The following is an 18,130-nucleotide window of genomic DNA, read 5'->3' on the forward strand; positions in this document are numbered from 1 at the left end:
GCGGGGTCTGTCTACATGGCAGTGGCAGCCCTGGGCTAGCGGAACTGGAGTCAGCAGATGCCGGGTTTGCTACCCTAGGGCTTGAGCGTCGACACCCGTTGGTAACCCCTGGTTAGGAAGTGTTGAACCCACGGCCCAACCTGGGGCTGCATCATCTACACTGCAGTAGACGGGCCCGAGCCCCACCACCGATATCCCAGACTTCCTAGCGTCCTCCCAAAATGGGGCCGCTCTAGCTCTCTGTGGTGCAGGGTAGGAAAACTTGACTGCCCAAGAGACAGTCTGCCTGTGGGATTGTAGGATATTTTTGGTGGACTCCCAGCGCACAAGTCCAGTGCAACAGGATTTGAACCCTGGATCCTGGCTTGACTCAGGCTTGGACACTCTGCCCTGGAGGGTCCTGGGAGGCTGGATCCGGGTCCTGGGTTAGCACCGTTTGTGTATAGATGGAAGGTGGTTTAGTTTGGACCCTGAGTTTGAATCCTGGACTCACGGGGCAGTGTGTGCCTATCCTGGGAGGGGAGCCTGGAGCAGCTAACATGTGGGAAAATTACAAGCTGCCCTTGTCCATGCAAAGATTTTTACCGCATGTTCAAAAAAGCCCCTTTGTCCCTAGTGTGGAAGCAGGGCTGGACATGGCGCTGAACTGGGAGCAGTAATAACACTGGATCTACCCAGGGCTCCATTCACTCCAGTGTCCTGCCTCCAGCCACACCAGATCTACCTGAGACTCCTTCTCGGATGATATCCCACCTCTGGCCACACCGGATCTGCCTGGGGCTCCATGGACTCCAATATCCTGCCTCCGGCCACAACAGATGTGCCCAAGGCTCCATTTACTCCAGTATCCTGCGTCCGGCCACAACAGATCTGCCCAAGGCTTCATTCACTCCAGTATCCTGCCTCCAGCCACATCGGATCTGCCCGGGGTTCCATGGACTCCAGTATCCTGCCTCCAGCCACACCAGATTTACCTGAGGCTCCTTCTCGGACAATATCCCACCTCCGGCCACACCGGATCTACCCAGGGCTCCATGGACTCCAGTATCCTGCCTCCAGCCACACCGGATCTGCCCAGGTCTCCATTCACTCCAGTATCCCACCTCCGGCCACACTGGATCTGCCCGAGGCTCCATTCACTCCAGTATCCTGCCTTCGGCCACACCGGATCTGCCCAGGGTTCCATGGACTCCAGTATCTTGCCTCCAGCCACATCGGATCTGCCCAGGGCTCCATTCATTCCAGTATCCCGCCTCCGGCCACACCAGATCTGCCCGGGGCTCCATGGACTCCAGTATCTTGCCTCCGGCCACACTGGATCTGCCTGGGGCTACGTGGACTCCAGTATCTTGCCTCCGGCCACACCGGATCTGCCTGGGGCTCCATGGACTCCAGTATCGCACCTCTGGCCACACTGGATCTGCCTGAGGCTCCATTCACTCCAGTATCCCACCTCCCGCCACACTGGATCTGCCTGAGGCTCCATTCACTCCAGTATCCCATCTCCGGCCACACCGGATCTGCCTGAGGCTCCATGGACTCCAGTATCCCACCTCTGGCCACACCGGATCTGCCCAGGGCTCCATGGACTCCAGTATCCTGCCTCCAGCCACACCGGATCTGCCTGGGGCTCCATTCACTCCAGTATCCAGCCTCCAGCCACACCGGATCTTCCCAGGGCTCCATCTCGGCCCATATCCCTCTTCCAGCCACATCAGATCTACCTGGGACTCCATCGATTCCGGTATCCTGCCTCCAAACACACACAAATCAACCCGGAGTTCTGTCTTGGCCAACATCCTGTCTCCGGCCACACAGGGCTCCATCCCATCTCCAGCAGCGGCCAAGCGAAGGTCTCACACATGCATTCCCCTGCCGGCTGCGCGGTGCTATGCGATGGGGGCAGTGGCCTTCCTGACCCTGCTGGTGAGCAGCTCCCAGCTGAAGCATGAGGATGGGGAGCCCCGGTGCTTTTATCCCAGCCGAGCCACTGGAGTCAGTCTACCCGCACCTGCTGCTGGCCTCAACCCTGTTGCCCCAGAGCCGGGCTGCAAGGGGGTCCCGGGAGATCCCGACCGAGGCTTACACCAGCCACCCCGGCTCTCCAGACCTCTGCTTCCCAAGTCCACGCAGGGGCCTGTCCCTGCCAGCCCAGGACGTAGGACCTCTGTGTTGTCCCGTCGTGTCTCACCTGTGGCCCCGCAGGGTGCGATTGGGGCAGGAGACATCCAGGAGGATGCCAACTGCAGTGGGACCTCGCAGCACTGATCCAACAGCCCAGCGTGTGGCTTGGCTCGTCATCTTCTGGATGGAAAACTGAGCCCTTGACATTTCCAACAGGATAACGATAGTCCTGGCCAAAGCCTATCGTCTCCTTGAACTTCTGCTGTTTGTTAGCTCTGCCTCCTCCACTTCTGTGCTGCATCACTGACAGGCAGCTCTTTTAACAGCTGCTGCGTCCCACCCCAGAGGTGGCTGCCTGTTGGTGGTGGGGCGAAGGGAATCGAGGTGAGAAAAGATTATTAGGAAGCACCAGCTTTTGGCCCCTATTCTCAAAAGAGCCTGTAAGCAGAGGGGTCGGATCTGTCTGCTCTTTGAAGAGGGGACAGTGCGTTACGCTCTGTCAGTACAAGGGGAGGGCACCAGGCCTGGAGAGAAAGCCAAGCAGCCGCCAGGCACACAAAGTCCCTTGCCCACCATCAGGGGGAGCTGGGACCAGACCTCCCACCCCCTGGCTCATCGTCATGGGCTTTAGCTCCTGGGGTCTCTCACTGTGAGGCAGGTTTTCTCATGCTTTGATCATTCGGGTGGCTCTTCTCTGACCCTTCGGCAATTTATCAACATCCTTGAATTGTGGGCGCCGGAGATGGACCCAGGAGTGCCACAGCAGTCGCACCAGGGCCCAGTCCAGAGGGAAAATCACCTCTTTGCTCCTCCGCAAGACGCCCCTGCGGGTGTGTTAGCCTGTTTGGCCCCAGGGCCGCACTGGGCGCCCGTGTTCTGCCGATCGTTCCCCCCATCCTGGGAGCACGGCCCCCGTTCCCAGACGTTTAGCCACGGTAAAATGCTCTGTGTCCGGGACCGGTCCCCTTCCTCCCGAGCTGCTGGGAGCTCCCCCGTCTCCACCAGTCTCTCGGGGCGCCTGTCGCTGCAGCATCGAAACACGGGTGAGGCACTAACGCCCCTGTGCAGCCAGTAGCCCCTGGGGCGGCTGCTTTACTAAGACGATAACGGCCAACTACTGCTGCTGGCTGCTGAGGTTGCTCCTTTAGCTCGAGGGTGGGCAGGCTCGCATCCTGCGGATCCTGCTGGAGGGGGAAGAGTACGGGAGTGTTGCCCCAGCTCCCGCATGGGACCACAAACTCCTGCATGGAGAACTGTCACCAGGCAAGCGATGCAGGCCAGTGTCTTACAGGAGTTAGCAGGGTCTCCCCCCTACCCCACCTCTCTGCAAGCAATCGGGGGGCAGGAACCAGCCTGGGTCCTGCTCCCTTGGCCAGGACTATGCCAAATAACTACCCATTGCTCGAGGCCGAGCCCCCCACACCCAGACCTTAGCTGTGGCCCGCAGCCTGGGGCATGTTGGCTCCTTTAACCCTAGATGGGGAAAGATGCGGGCAGGGCAAGCACTGAAAGGCAAGGACAGGAGCTGTGTCCCAGCCCCCCATCGGAGCCCTCCCCCCCCCCCGGAGCCAGCAGGGGGAGAGATTTATCAGGGGCCAACAGGTGATGGATGAAGCTTAATGATGGGGGGGTGTGTGGAGGGGGAAATAGAGAGGGGGAGGGAAGAGACCACGGCAAAGGAGCAGGGTCCCGTGCATGGACAGGGCATATCACCCATGTCTCCGCCCACAATCCTGTGCTGGGCAGGGAGGGGCCGTGACCCCTTACTCCCATCATGTGTGCGAGCAAAGGGGCCAGCCTGGGCTGAGTGCGGGGAGGGTCAGAGGGTGCTGGGGGGGTGACTGGCTGGATGTTGGGGGCCATACGCCCCTGGGAAGGTGCAGGCCCCTATGCTGCTAGTTCAAATCACCTCAGGCCTGGGCTTGGCGGGGCAGGGGATGGTGGGTGCCATGCTTACGGAGGCTCTCAACCGGGGCGGGGCACAGCGCGCTCCGAACAAGCTTTGGGGGTGGTAACAATCACTCGCTGCTAACACTCGCCCGTGCTCCCTGTCCGCAGCTGGGACGAGAACCCAGGAGTCCGGACTCCCCCACTTCCCCATGCTCTAACCGCTAGACATCCTGAGCCCCAGTCCCCTCCTCCTGCCACGCAGGAAGCAAGGTCAGGGGGCCAAGGTGCCCTCAAGCCAGCACTCGGCACCCGCCTTCGCCGCCAGACCATTCTTTGGACAAAATAGCCCGAGGTCTGACCTGGGGCAGGGACCGGGAGGGGAGATGCAGCCGGGCGAGATCCAGAGCTAAATCCATCCCCTGTTGGCTGGGCAGCAAGCGGGGGCAGGTCGTGGCAGTCTATTAATATCAGGGAGTGTAAACACCACGGCGGGCGGGGGGGGCGTTGTTTGGGGAAGTGGAATGGGGAGGGTCTGGCAGCCTGGCCACGCCTGGCACCACGGGACAGATGAGCCAGGAGCCGTCTCCATTTGGGGCACTGCCCTGCGTGGGCAGGAATCCGGGCCGGAGCAGAACCCAGCGAGCTCAGAGCCCCACTAAAAACCCCGTAGCTCAGGCTGACAGCCAGCGCCCACTCCTCCGGCCACCCCCTCCGCGTCCCCCAAGCCCATATGCCCCTCCTGGCTGATGGCAATGCAGCAGCCACACCCTGGGTGCCCCAAATAACCCCTCCCTGGCACACCCCGCATGCCCTCCACCCCCGCAGCACCCCGAAGGCTCCTGTCCCTGCCATGCCCCGCACGACCTCCACCTCCGCAGCGCCCCAATGCCCGTCCCTGCCATGCCCCGCACACCCTCCACCCCCGCAGAGCCCCGAATGCCCATCCCTGCCACGCCCTGCACGCCGTCCACCCCCGCAGCACCCCGAAGGCCCCTGTCCCTGCCATGCCCCAAATGCCTCTCCACCCCCGCAGCACCCCGAAGGCCCTGCCACACCCTACATGCCCCTCCACCCCCACAGCGCTCCAAAGGCCCTGCCATGCCCCACACGCCGTCCACCCCCGCAGCACCCCGAAGGCCCCTGTCCCTGCCACGCCCCGCATGCTCCTCCACCCCCGCAGCACCCCGAAGGCCCCTGTCCCTGCCACGTCCCGCACGTCCTCCACCCCTGCAGCGCCCCGAAGGCCCCTGCCACGCCCCACACATCCCTCCACCCCCACAGCGCCTCAAAGGCCCTGCCACACCCCGCACGCCCTCCTCTCCCGCAGCACCGTGAATGCCTGTCCCTGCCACGCCCCGCACACCCTCCACCCCTGCAGCACCTAGAATGCCCGTCCTTGCCATGCCCCGCACACCCTCCACCCCCACAGCGCCCCGAAGACCCCTGTCACTGCCACGCCTCAAATGCCCCTTCACCCCCAAAGGGCCCCGAAGGCCCCGCCAAGCCCTGCATGCCCTCCAACCCCGCAGCGCCCCGAATGCCCATCCCTGCCATGCCCCGCACACCCTCCACCCCCGCAGCGCCCCGAATGCCCATCCCTGCCACGCCCCGCACGCCCTCCACTCCCGCAGCGCCTCGAAGGCCCCTCTCCCTGCCATGCCCCAAATGCCCTTCCACCCCTGAAGCGCCCCGAAGGTCCCTGCCACGCCCCTCCACCCCTGCATCACCCCGAAGGCCCCTGCCACACCCTGCACGCCCATTCACTCCCACAACGCCCCAAAGCCCCTGCCACGCCCACACGTCCCTCCACCCCCACAGCGCCCCAAAGGCCCTGCCACATCCCGCACGCCCTCCAACCCCGCAGCGCCCCGAACGCCCCTGTCCCTGCCATGCCCCACACACCCCTCCACCCTCACAGAGCCCCAAAGGCCCTGCCACGCCCTGCACGCCCCTCCACCCCCACAGCGTCCCAAAGCCCCTGCCATGCCCCGCACGCCCCTCCACCCCCGCAGCACCCCGAAGGCCTCTGCCATGCCCCACACGCCCCTCCACCCCCGCAGCACCCTGAATGCCCCTGTCCCTGCCACGCCCCACACACCCCTCCACCCCCACAGTACCCCAAAGGCCCTGCCACGCCCCACACACCCCTCCACCCCTACAGCGTCCCAAAGCCCCTGCCACGCCCCGCACATCCCTCCACCCCCGCAGCACCCCGAAGGCCCCTGCCATGCCCCACACGCCCCTCCACCCCCGCAGCGCCCTGAAGGGCCCTGTCCCTGCCACACCACTCACGCCCTCCACCCCCGCAGCGCCCCGAAGGCCCCAGCCATGCCCTGCATACCCCTCCACCATCACAGCGCCCCGAAGGCCCCTGCCACGCCCCGCACGCCCCTCCACCACCGCGGCGACCCAAAGGTCCCTGCCATGCCCCACATGCCCCTCCACCCCCGCATCGCCCTGAAGGCCCCTGTGTCTGCCATGCCCCGCACACCCCTCCACCCTGGTAGTGCCCAGAACGCGTCTGCCACGCCCCACACGTCCCTCCACCCCCATAGTACCCCAAAGGCCCCTATCCCTGCCATGCCCCAAATGCCCCTCCACCACCGCAGCGCCCCAAAGCCCCTGCCACACCTTACAGGCCCCTCCACCCTCATAGCGCTCCAAAGGTCCTGCCATGCCCCGCACGCCCCTCCACCCCCACAGCACCCCGATGGCCCCTGTCATGCCCCACACACCCCTCCACCCCTGCAGTGCCCCGAAGGCCCCTGTCCCTGCCACACCCCGCATGCCCCTCCACCCCCGCAGCACCCCGATGGCCCCTGCCACATCCCACACGCCCCTCCACCCCCACAGCGCCCCGAAGGCCCTATCCCTGCCATGCACCAAACACCTCTCCACCACTGCAGCGCCCCAAAGCCCCTGCCACGCCCTACAGGCCCCTCCACCCCCACAGCGCTCCAAAGGCCCTGCCACGCCCCGCACGCCCCTCCAGCCCCGCAGCACCCCGATGGCCCCTGCCACATCCCACACGCCCCTCCACCCCCACAGCGCCCCGGAGGGCCCCTGTCCCTGCCACGTCCCGCATGCCCCTCCACCCCTGTATCGCCCCGAAGGCCCCTGTGTCTGCCATGCCCCGCACACCCCTCCACCCTGGTAGTGCCCAGAACGCGTCTGCCATGCCCCGCACGTCCCTCCACCCCCATAGTACCCCAAAGGCCCCTATCCCTGCCATGCCCCAAACGCCCCTCCACCACCGCAGCGCCCCAAAGCCCCTGCCACGCCCTACAGGCCCCTCCACCCCCACAGCGCCCCAAAGCCCCTGCCACACCCTGCACGCCCCTCCACCCCCACAGCATCCCGATGGCCCCTGTCATGCCCCACACACCCCTCCACCCCTGCAGTGCCCCAAAGGCCCCTGTCCCTGCCACACCCCGCACGCCCCTCCACCCCCGCAGCACCTCGATGGCCCCTGCCACATCCCACATGCCCCTCCACCCCCACAGCGCCCCGAAGGCCCCTGTCCCTGCCACGTCCCGCATGCCCATCCACCCCAGTAGTGCCCCGAATGCCTCTGCCACGCCCAGGGGCGGCTCTAGACATTTTGCTGCCCCAAGCAGGGCGGCACGTCACAGGGGGTGCTCTGCTGGTCGCCGGGAGGGCGGCAGGTAGCTCCGGTGGACCTCCCGCAGGCGTGACCAAAGCTGCGGGACCAGCGGACCCTCCACAAGCACGCCTGCGGGAGGTCCACCGGAGCCACCTGCCGCCCTTCCGGCAACCGGCAGAGCACCCCCCGCGGCTTGCCGCCCCAAGCACGCGCTTGGCGTGCTGGGGCCTGGAGCCGCCCCTGGCCATGCCCCACACACCCCTCCACCACCGCAGTGCCCCAAAGGCCCCTGTGTCTGCCGTGCCCCGCAGGCCCCTCCACCCTGGTAGTGCCCAGAACGCGCCTGCCACGCCCCGCACGCCCCTCCACCCCCGCAGCACCCCAAAGGCCCCTATCCTTGCCATGCCCCAAACACCCCTCCACCACCGCAGCACCCTGAAGGCCCCTGCACCCCCACAATGCCCTGAACACCCGTGTCCCTGTCATGCCCCACACGCCCCTCCGTCCTCACAGTGCCCCAAATGCCCCTGTCCCTGCCACGCCCCAAATGCTCCACAGGCCACGGCTTCCTAGCGAGATGATGAAAAAAAACCTCATGGAAAAATGGAGCAGAGCCAGGAGGGGGCTGGGTCCGACCCGCTCGCTTTAGAGACACCTAACAAATCCAGTGGTTAGAAGAGGGGACTGGGAGCCAGGACTCCTGGGTTCTCTCCCCAGCTCTGGGAGGGGAGTGGGGTCTAGTGGTTAGAGCAGGGGGGCTGGGAGCCAGGACTCCTGGGTTCTGTTCTCTGCTCTGTGACAGCCCCTCCCTGTGCCCCACTCTCCCGCTGATGGCAATGAACGGGGAGGGCAGGAAGAGGAATTATGAATATCACCCCTGAGCCCTGGCGGGGATCAGGGTCCCAGCGCGCCAGGTGCTGCACAGAACCGGGAAGGGCAGAGGCCTGCCCTGCGCGCTGAGTGCTGCCCCGCACCAAGGCCTGGCGCTGGGAGGAGAGCAGTGGCTAGCAACACTTTAGTGAAGACGTGGGTCTATTTTTGGACACCAGACCCCCCCACCCCGCCCCCTCTGTGGGGGAGGAGGCAGCTTCGCAGGAGGCCTTGGAGCACTGACAGGATCCCCCCCGCCCCTTCCTCCAGCTCCTATTTCGGGTTGTGGCGGGGTTGGGAATCTGGGCTCGTCGCGATTCTCAGATTCCAGCCGGGCCGTGGCGGGGCTTGTGCCTGGAACGGAAATTCCTGCGCCTGAAACTTTCCATACACAAACTACGGCCTGGAGGGGCTACACCCCGCCCTGCTCCCTGCCCCTGCCAGTGCACTACGGTGCCCCCCGCAGCTCCCACGAGTGCACCACAGCAACCCCCCAGCTCCCCCTTCACCCCCACCAGTGCACCACAGCGCCCACCCAGCTCCCCACCAGTGCACCACAGCGCCCTCCATCTCCCCCTCCACCCCCACCAGTACACCACAGCGCCCTCCATCTCCCCCTCCACCCCCATCAGTGCACCACAGCACCCCCCCCAGCTCCCCCTCCACCCCCACCAGTACACCACAGCGCCCACCCAGCTCCCCACCAGTGCACCACAGCGCCCTCCATCTCCCCCTCCACCCCCATCAGTACACCACAGCGCCCACCCAGCTCCCCACCAGTGCACTACGGTGCCCCCCGCAGCTCCCACGAGTGCACCACAGCACCCCCCCAGCTCCCTGCCAGTGCACCACAGCGCCCTCCATCTCCCCCTCCACCCCCATCAGTGCACCACAGCACCCCCCCAGCTCCCCCTCCACCCCCACCAGTACACCACAGCGCCCCCCCCAGCTCCCCACGAGTGCACCACAGCACCCTCCATCTCCCCCTCCACCCCCACCAGTACACCACAGCGCCCCCCCAGCTCCCTGCCAGTGCACCACAGCGCCCACCCAGCTCCCCACCAGTGCACCACAGTGCCCCCCCAACTCCCCGCCAGTGCACCACAGCGCCCTCCATCTCCCCCTCCACCCCCACCAGTACACCACAGCGCCCCCCCCAGCTCCCCACGAGTGCACCACAGCACCCTCCATCTCCCCCTCCACCCCCACCAGTGCACCACAGCGCCCCCCAGCTCCCCACGAGTGCACCACAGTGCCCCCCCAACTCCCCGCCAGTGCACCACAGCACCCCCCCGCTCCCTGCCAGTGCACCACAGCGCCCACCCAGCTCCCCACCAGTGCACCACAGCACCCCCCCCCGCTCCCTGCCAGTGTACCACAGCGCCCTCCATCTCCCCCTCCACCCCCACCAGTGCACCACAGCGCCCACCCAGCTCCCTACCAGTGCACCACAGCACCCCCCCCGCTCCCTGCCAGTGCACCACAGCGCCCTCCATCTCCCCCTCCACCCCCACCAGTGCACCACAGCGCCCACCCAGCTCCCCACCAGTGCACCACAGCACCCCCCCGCTCCCTGCCAGTGCACCATAGCGCCCTCCATCTCCCCCTCCACCCCACCAGTGCACCACAGTGCCCCCCCAGCTCCCCCTCCACCCCCACTAGTGCACCACAGCATCCTCCATCTCCCCCTCCACCCCCACCAGTACACCACAGTGCTCCCCCAACTCCCCCTCCACCCCCACTAGTGCACCACAGCGCCCCCCCAACTCCCCGCCAGTGCACCACAGCGCCCTCCATCTCCCCCTCCACCCCCACCAGTACACCACAGTGCTCCCCCAACTCCCCCTCCACCCCCACTAGTGCACCACAGCATCCTCCATCTCCCCCTCCACCCCCACCAGTGCACCACAGCACCCCCCCAGCTCCCCGCCAGTGCACCACAGCGCCCTCCATCTCCCCCTCCACCCCCACCAGTGCACCACAGCACCCCCCCGCTCCCCGCCAGTGCACCACAGTGCCCCCCGAGCTCCCCACCAGTGCACCACAGTGCCCCCCCAACTCCCCGCCAGTGCACCACAGCGCCCTCCATCTCCCCCTCCACCCCCACCAGTACACCACAGCGCCCCCCAACTCCCCCTCCACCCCCACTAGTGCACCACAGCACCCCCCCAACTCCCCGCCAGTGCACCACAGCACCTTCCATCTCCCCCTCCACCCCCACCAGTACACCACAGCGCCCCCCCAACTCCCCCTCCACCCCCACTAGTGCACCACAGCATCCTCCATCTCCCCCTCCACCCCCACCAGTACACCACAGCGCCCACCCAGCTCCCCGCCAGTGCACCACCGTGACCCCCCAGCTCCCTGCCAGTGCACCACAGTGCCCTCCATCTCCCCCTCCACCCCCACCAGTGCACCACAGTGCCCCCCCAGCTCCCCACCAGTGCACTACAGCGTCCCCCCAGCTCCCCCTCCACCCCCTGCTCCTTGCCCCCATCAATGTACCACAGCACCCCCCAGCTCCCCCTCCACCCCCACCAGTGCACCACAGCGCCCCCCAGCTCCCCACGAGTGCACCACAGTGCCCCCCCAACTCCCCGCCAGTGCACCACAGCACCCCCCCGCTCCCTGCCAGTGCACCACAGCGCCCACCCAGCTCCCCACCAGTGCACCACAGCACCCCCCCCGCTCCCTGCCAGTGTACCACAGCGCCCTCCATCTCCCCCTCCACCCCCACCAGTGCACCACAGTGCCCCCCGAGCTCCCCACCAGTGCACCACAGTGCCCCCCCAACTCCCCGCCAGTGCACCACAGCGCCCTCCATCTCCCCCTCCACCCCCACCAGTACACCACAGCGCCCCCCAACTCCCCCTCCACCCCCACTAGTGCACCACAGCACCCCCCCAACTCCCCGCCAGTGCACCACAGCACCTTCCATCTCCCCCTCCACCCCCACCAGTACACCACAGCGCCCCCCCAACTCCCCCTCCACCCCCACTAGTGCACCACAGCACCCCCCCAACTCCCCGCCAGTGCACCACAGCACCTTCCATCTCCCCCTCCACCCCCACCAGTACACCACAGCGCCCCCCCAACTCCCCCTCCACCCCCACTAGTGCACCACAGCATCCTCCATCTCCCCCTCCACCCCCACCAGTACACCACAGCGCCCCCCCAACTCCCCGCCAGTGCACCACAGCGCCCTCCATCTCCCCCTCCACCCCCACCAGTACACCACAGTGCTCCCCCAACTCCCCCTCCACCCCCACTAGTGCACCACAGCATCCTCCATCTCCCCCTCCACCCCCACCAGTGCACCACAGCACCCCCCCAGCTCCCCGCCAGTGCACCACAGCGCCCTCCATCTCCCCCTCCACCCCCACCAGTGCACCACAGCACCCCCCCGCTCCCCGCCAGTGCACCACAGTGCCCCCCGAGCTCCCCACCAGTGCACCACAGTGCCCCCCCAACTCCCCGCCAGTGCACCACAGCGCCCTCCATCTCCCCCTCCACCCCCACCAGTACACCACAGCGCCCCCCAACTCCCCCTCCACCCCCACTAGTGCACCACAGCACCCCCCCAACTCCCCGCCAGTGCACCACAGCACCTTCCATCTCCCCCTCCACCCCCACCAGTACACCACAGCGCCCCCCCAACTCCCCCTCCACCCCCACTAGTGCACCACAGCACCTTCCATCTCCCCCTCCACCCCCACCAGTACACCACAGCGCCCCCCCAACTCCCCCTCCACCCCCACTAGTGCACCACAGCACCCCCCCAACTCCCCGCCAGTGCACCACAGCACCTTCCATCTCCCCCTCCACCCCCACCAGTACACCACAGCGCCCCCCCAACTCCCCCTCCACCCCCACCAGTGCACCACAGTGCCCCCCCAGCTCCCCACCAGTGCACTACAGCGTCCCCCCAGCTCCCCCTCCACCCCCTGCTCCTTGCCCCCATCAATGTACCACAGCACCCCCCAGCTCCCCCTCCACCCCTACCAGTGCACCACAGCGCCCCCCAGCTCCCCCTCCACCCCCACCAGTGCATCACAGCGCCCCCCCAGCTCCCTGCCTCCACCAGTGCACTACGCCTCACCAGCCCCCATGCACCCCACCAGTGCATCACAGCGCCCCCCAGCTCCCTCTCCACTTCCTGCTTCCTTTCCCTGTCCCCAGCTGTGCTGCTCCAGAAGTTCTCCAGGATCCCCCAAGAGATGATGGAGCCACTGACTATTCTAACCACACGCTGGCCCCCAGGCAGTGGAGTCAGCCCTGGGCCTGGTGACCGGAGCCTGGAGAACTGGGAAGTAGGGGGGAGAACTGATTCTACAGCAAGAGATCTAGTCAGGGCCTGACCAGAGCGCTAGTTAGATCATGCTCCCCTTCCGGCACTGAGACAGAACCCAGGAGTCCTGGCTCCCAGCCCCCCGCTCTAGCCACTAGACACCACACCCTTCCCAGAACCAGGGGTACAATCCAGGAGTCCTGGATCCCAGCTCCCCCCCTGCTCTAACCACTGAGCCCTACTGCAGCTTGGTAAAATTCATGGCCTGTCCTCCCTTCACTGTGGAGACAAAACAGCCCCAGCCTCTCCCAGCAGGGGGCGCTGTGGGGAGCGGGGCAGGAGCTGGCTGTGGGAGGAGCTCCTGGCTACTCCAGCCCCGGCCTCTCCCAGCAGGGGGTGCTGTGGGGAGCAGGGCAGGAGCTCCCTGTGGCGGGAGCTCCCAGCTACTCCACTCCCGGCCTCTCCCAGCAGGGGGTGCTGTGGGGAGCGGGGCAGGAGCTGGCTATGGGGGGAACTCCTGTCTACTCCAGCCCCAGCCTCTCCCAGCAGGGGGCGCTGTGTGGGGCAGGGCATTGCTCTGATATTAAGGCTGCTGGAGCCCGCTCCCCTGAGCTGGGCTTTGCTGGCTCCTCATAAGCAGCAGTGCCTGGACCTGTGTTTAGCCTGGCACTGAGCTCCCAGCGCAGAGCAAGGGGGGTGGGGGAGGCAGTGGTGAGAGCAGCCGGCCTTTTATGGCATTGCACAAACTCCCAGCACGCAGACAACAAATCCCCCTGCGACAGCACGTGGCGCAGGCCAGGCCCAGGGGCAGGGGCGGCTCTGCCAGCTTGTCCACATAAGGAGCGGATCCAGTGGGCCTGGCGGAGCGGCCGGCAGCCACTGCCAAACCCAGTGTTTTCCCTCCGGGATCCCGCTCGGGGACGAGGCTGGCAGAAGCGAATGAAGGTGGGGCCTTCCGGCTCTGGTGCTGTGAACTTCCAGGCAGCAGTGCCCTACTGAGCCCCAGGTGCTGCGGGCTTCCCCCAGCACTGGCCAACTGGGATCCCTAGCGCGCAGTCTTCCCCCTGGCACTGGCCAACTGGGACCCCTGGTGCTGCGGGCTTCCCCATAGCAGTGCCCCATCAGCACAGAGCTGGGGGGCTCCAGCGCTGCGAGCTTCGCCACAGCAGTGCCCCATCAACAGCACATGGGGTGAATCACCCCTGGCCAGTTGGGTTCGGAAGGGAACCCACCGCCCTGGGGCACAGATGGCCAGAGGCCCAAAGACTAGCCATTTCCCAGCTGGGGATGAGGCTGGAGGGAGGGGTTTGGTGGGTCCCCACCCTGCCAACAAGCCCCACCTCAGCCCCACAAGGGCTCCCCCTAGAGCAGGGAGAGGGAAGCTCAGCCTGTGGCCTGTTTCGGCATTGGCCTCTCCGGGGAACCAGTGGCAAGTGCTCATGAAAGCTCCCCGGTAACCCCATTCCACCGCCTCTCACTTCCACACTGCAGTGCTGAGTGGCTGTTACACAGCTGCTGTGCCCCACCCCAGAGGTGGCTGCAATTTTCATTCCTTGAACACCTTCTGCCTGAGTGCCAGTCCTGTCCCATAATCCTGAGAGCAGGGATAATGTCTTGGGTGCTTTGAAGTCTCCACGCCGGAGAGATTCAATGGAGAACGGAGCAATGCCAGCAGCCTGTGGGTACAACCTGTGCCCCTTCTCCTGGCTCTCTTAGCTGCCTCCAGGGACTCCATCACTGCCTGGCCAGGATGCCAATCCCCGGGGACATGGGCTTGGCTCTGCCCAGACTCCCCCCCTCCCTGGGACAGCTGGCATGCCTGTGCCATGAGGCTCCATCCAGGCTGAACAATAGCAGCTGTGTGATGCTAATGGGGGTCTGGAATGCACCAGGCCTGGCTGGGAGGGGGGTGGGGGAAGGCCAGGGGCTGGGGAGGAGGGAGCAAGGCAGAGAGAGCAAAACAAGGGGCACAAGAGAGAGTTGGGGGGGGCAGCTGGCCTTGAAACTTCAGAAAACATTGGGGGTCAATTTGGGTGGAGATCTGCAAGCTAGTGTTTTGGGGGAACCCCAGGGCTGGGCTAGCAGGGGGCTGCGGGTCGGGAGTGAGGGGCACCGGCAGAGCTGGGGGTGGGGGGAGCACAGGATGGGGACAGCAGGGGGCTGGCCCTCAGACTATGAGTCTTTTCCTTTCCAAGACATCACCTGACAGCTGCAAGACTCCTCCACTTCAGAAGACAACACCCCTGTTACCCCCCAGTCCAGCCCCCACCCCAGCCCCGCTATTCCAGCCCTCCACCCGAGCTCCTTGGCCTACATCCTGCCTTGTGGTTGGGGGGTGAGGATTCCCAGCCCATGGATTGCACGGCACATGTCCAGGACTCCTGGGTTCTCTGGTTGTCACGTGGCCTCTCTGGGCCTCCTCATCCGCATTTCGAAGCCAGGGCCCCCCGCCCACCCAGCTCTGCAAGGGGCTAGGAGAACACATCAGACAATTCTCCTTATTGGAGCAAGCGCCGGAGCCAGAGCCCAGCCCTTACCCAGGGACACAGGAGCGGGATGCTAAACTTTCCCAGCTGGAAGCACGCTGCCCTGCTCCCCTCCTGGCTCCCACTCCCCCTGCTCTAACCACTATGCACCATTCCCTTCCCAGAACTGGGCAGGGAACCCAGGAGTCCTGGCTCCCAGCTCCTCTCCTGGCCTAACCCCTGGGTCTGCCCCGGGGGGGGGGATGGGGGGAGCATAGCTGCTGCCAGGTGGGCGGGGCCATCCCTTCTGCTCACAGCATGTTCCTGTTGGCGGAGCACTTGGTCAGGGACCTGCCTGGTACCTGCTGCAGGCAGCAACTTTGAACCAGCCTGTTCCCTGCCCGCCAGAGACAGAGCCAAGGAGGGGCAGGGAGGGGGAGGTCTAGAGAATTATGGGCACTCCCTGCCTTAGGCAAGCTCCTCCCCCCAAAACTCCACCCTGCCCAGGAACAGAACCCTGGGGTCCTTACCCCTCCCACCGCCCCCCCTCCCCGAGGTGGCGACCTCCCCTGAGGTCAGTAATGAACCTTCCTTGCCCTCTCTATTCATTGCCACTGGAGGGAAAGTAAGTCACAGAAAGGGGAAGGGACTTGACTATGGGCTGTGGCAGAGCAGAGTCCTGGCTCCCAGTCCCCTCCTCTAACCACTAGACCCCACTCTCCTCCCAGAGCCCTCAGCGCCAGCCAGTGGTCTTGGCCTGGCAGCCCCTTCTTCACCCCCAGGGAGCGTTGGACACTGACTGGGCAGCAGGCTCGAGAGAGGCCTGGATTTGAAGCTCCCCTCGAGCAGGTGCTGTCCCCCCCGGCCAAGGGAACCGCACTCCGTGAGGCTCCATCTCCATGGGCCGGGCGGGGGCTGGAAGCTCACAGGCCGACTCTGAACTGGGCTGAGTCCAACAAACTCACTTCACGTGTGGGGGATGGGGGGGATCGGCAAGGGGCAGGTTTTGGTTAATGGAGGCCAGATTGGAACTGCCGGGGGGACCCCTCCCCTGACACCCAGCAGCCGCCTGTCCAATCTGGTGATACCCCCCCCTCACCCCGCAGCATGGATCCCACAGGCTTCCTGCCCTGCCCTGAGCCCCATCCCACTCATAAGGCGGAATCATCTGTGGGGCTTGGGGCTCCGGCCCACGATATAGGCTTCAGGCTAACCAGAACTTCCACACACCCCCAACCCAGACTCCCAAGAGAGCTCGGATCTGCAACACCCAGGTGTCTCCCTACCAGACCCACCCCAGCTTGGACCCCTCGTCACTGGGCACCCGTCGCTGATTTCACTGGGGGGGATCTCGATACAGACCCCCTGCCCCCGAGGGACTCACCCCACACCTGGAAGCCTTCTCCCCAGCACCCGAGAAATTTGCTCTTCACTGAGGGGCCCACTGTGCTCAGGAGGTGAGGGGGCAGGGACAGCGGGGTCATGCCCCGGTTCCCCCCACCTCAGTGAATTGCCCAGTGCCCTGGGCCTGCACGAGTGACTCATCGGCTCTCCTCCGTAAGTGGGCTGCTCTGGGGGGCAGGGCAGGTTTATCTTTGTTCCTGGCCCACCCTGGCCCAGGCCGTTAGGGGGCTTAGAGGAGATGCCAAGGAAAATGTTGCCAAGAACGTGAGACCCCTCCTGCCCTCCCAAACTCATGATACTGCCCGGCCACCAGCCCCAGCTCCCCATGGGCTTCCAGGCACCCCCAACTCATCACAGCACCACGCCCCCCTGCATCATCACCCCACCAAGCTGCATGCCCCCTGATATGCCACCCTGGCCAGGGAGGGACCCAGGTGTCCGGGGCGTGAGGGGGGCGGCCAGGGAGGGACTCGAGTGTCTGGGGCGTGACGGGGGGCGGCCGGGGAGGGACCCGGGTGTCCGAGGAGTGAGGTGGGGCGGCCGGGGAGGGTCCCAGGTGTCCGGGGCGTGAAGGAGGGTGACCAGGGAGGGACCCAGGTGTCCAGAGCGTGAGGGGGGGCGGCCAGGGAGGGACCCAGGTGTCCGGGGCGTGGGGCGCTGCCGGGGAGGGACCCAAGTGTCCGGGGCGTGGGGCACGGCCGGGGAGGGACCTGGGTGTCCGGGGCGTGGGAGGGCGCGTCCGGGGAGGGACCTCGGCGTCCGGCGGGCTCACCCCAGCGCAGGAACTCCGCGATGTATTTCTCGTGGGCCAGGGGCGAGGCGCCCAGCTCGTGGGAGACGCAGAGCAGCAGGTCCAGCAGCGTGTCCAGCCCCAGGAAGCTCCGGTCCAGCGCCAGAGCCTCCAGCTGCTTCAGTCGCACCTCGGCGGACATCGCGGGCCCTAGTGGGGTGGGGGGCAGGGCGGGGACACGGACGCGAGCCCGGCGGGTCCCCCCGCGCGTGGGTCGGCAGAGCCCTCTCCCCCTCCCTCACATCCAGCCACGCTCGCCGAAGCCACGGGGATGGGCGCCCGGCTCAGCGCCCCCTGGCCCGGATCGGGCTCATCGCAGTCCCCGGCCGGCCCCGGGCCCCGCGCGGCTCCCCGAACCTCCCCGGCCTGGCCTGCGGCTCCCTGCGCCCTGCCCCGGGCTGGCAGCGCAGCGGACGGAGCCGCCCGGGGCAGGGGGCGGGGGCTGGCGGGGCCGCACCCACTGTCCATGTACAGCTCCCGGGGCGGGGGGCGGGCGCTTAACCCCTTCCCTGCCGCCGCGCCCGCTCCCGGAGCGGAGCCAGCCGTCCCCCCGCGCCACGGAGCCAGCCCGTCTGTGTCCGTCCAGCCATGCCCGGCCACAGCTCTCTGCCCGCCCTCCCGCCTATACACCCGTCCGTCCGTCCGCATCTATCCATCCAGCCATCCAGCCATCCCTGGCCACAGCTCTCTGCCCG

At 66.4% G+C, this 18,130-nt stretch overlaps 1 protein-coding gene across 5 annotated transcripts in view; it reads right to left on the reverse strand.

Annotated features, from left to right (window-relative positions):
• Positions 1 to 17,738, reverse strand: part of DMPK (DM1 protein kinase) — a 38,205-nt gene extending 20,467 nt beyond the window's left edge. For 2 of the 5 annotated variants that reach the window (XM_050928080.1, XM_050928081.1), the window contains exon 1: positions 17,418 to 17,737. In XM_050928080.1, coding sequence (XP_050784037.1) covers positions 17,418 to 17,577 — 160 coding nt within the window. In that variant the 5' untranslated portion in view covers positions 17,578 to 17,737. Of the gene's footprint in view, positions 1 to 17,417 lie in introns of all 5 variants that reach the window. The other 3 variants (XM_050928079.1, XM_050928078.1, XM_050928082.1) reach the window with 3 other exon arrangements.
• Between the last annotated feature and the right edge of the window lie 392 nt (positions 17,739 to 18,130).

This window comes from Gopherus flavomarginatus, chromosome 18 (assembly GCF_025201925.1).
Source record: "Gopherus flavomarginatus isolate rGopFla2 chromosome 18, rGopFla2.mat.asm, whole genome shotgun sequence".
NCBI classification, from domain to species: domain Eukaryota; kingdom Metazoa; phylum Chordata; order Testudines; family Testudinidae; genus Gopherus; species Gopherus flavomarginatus.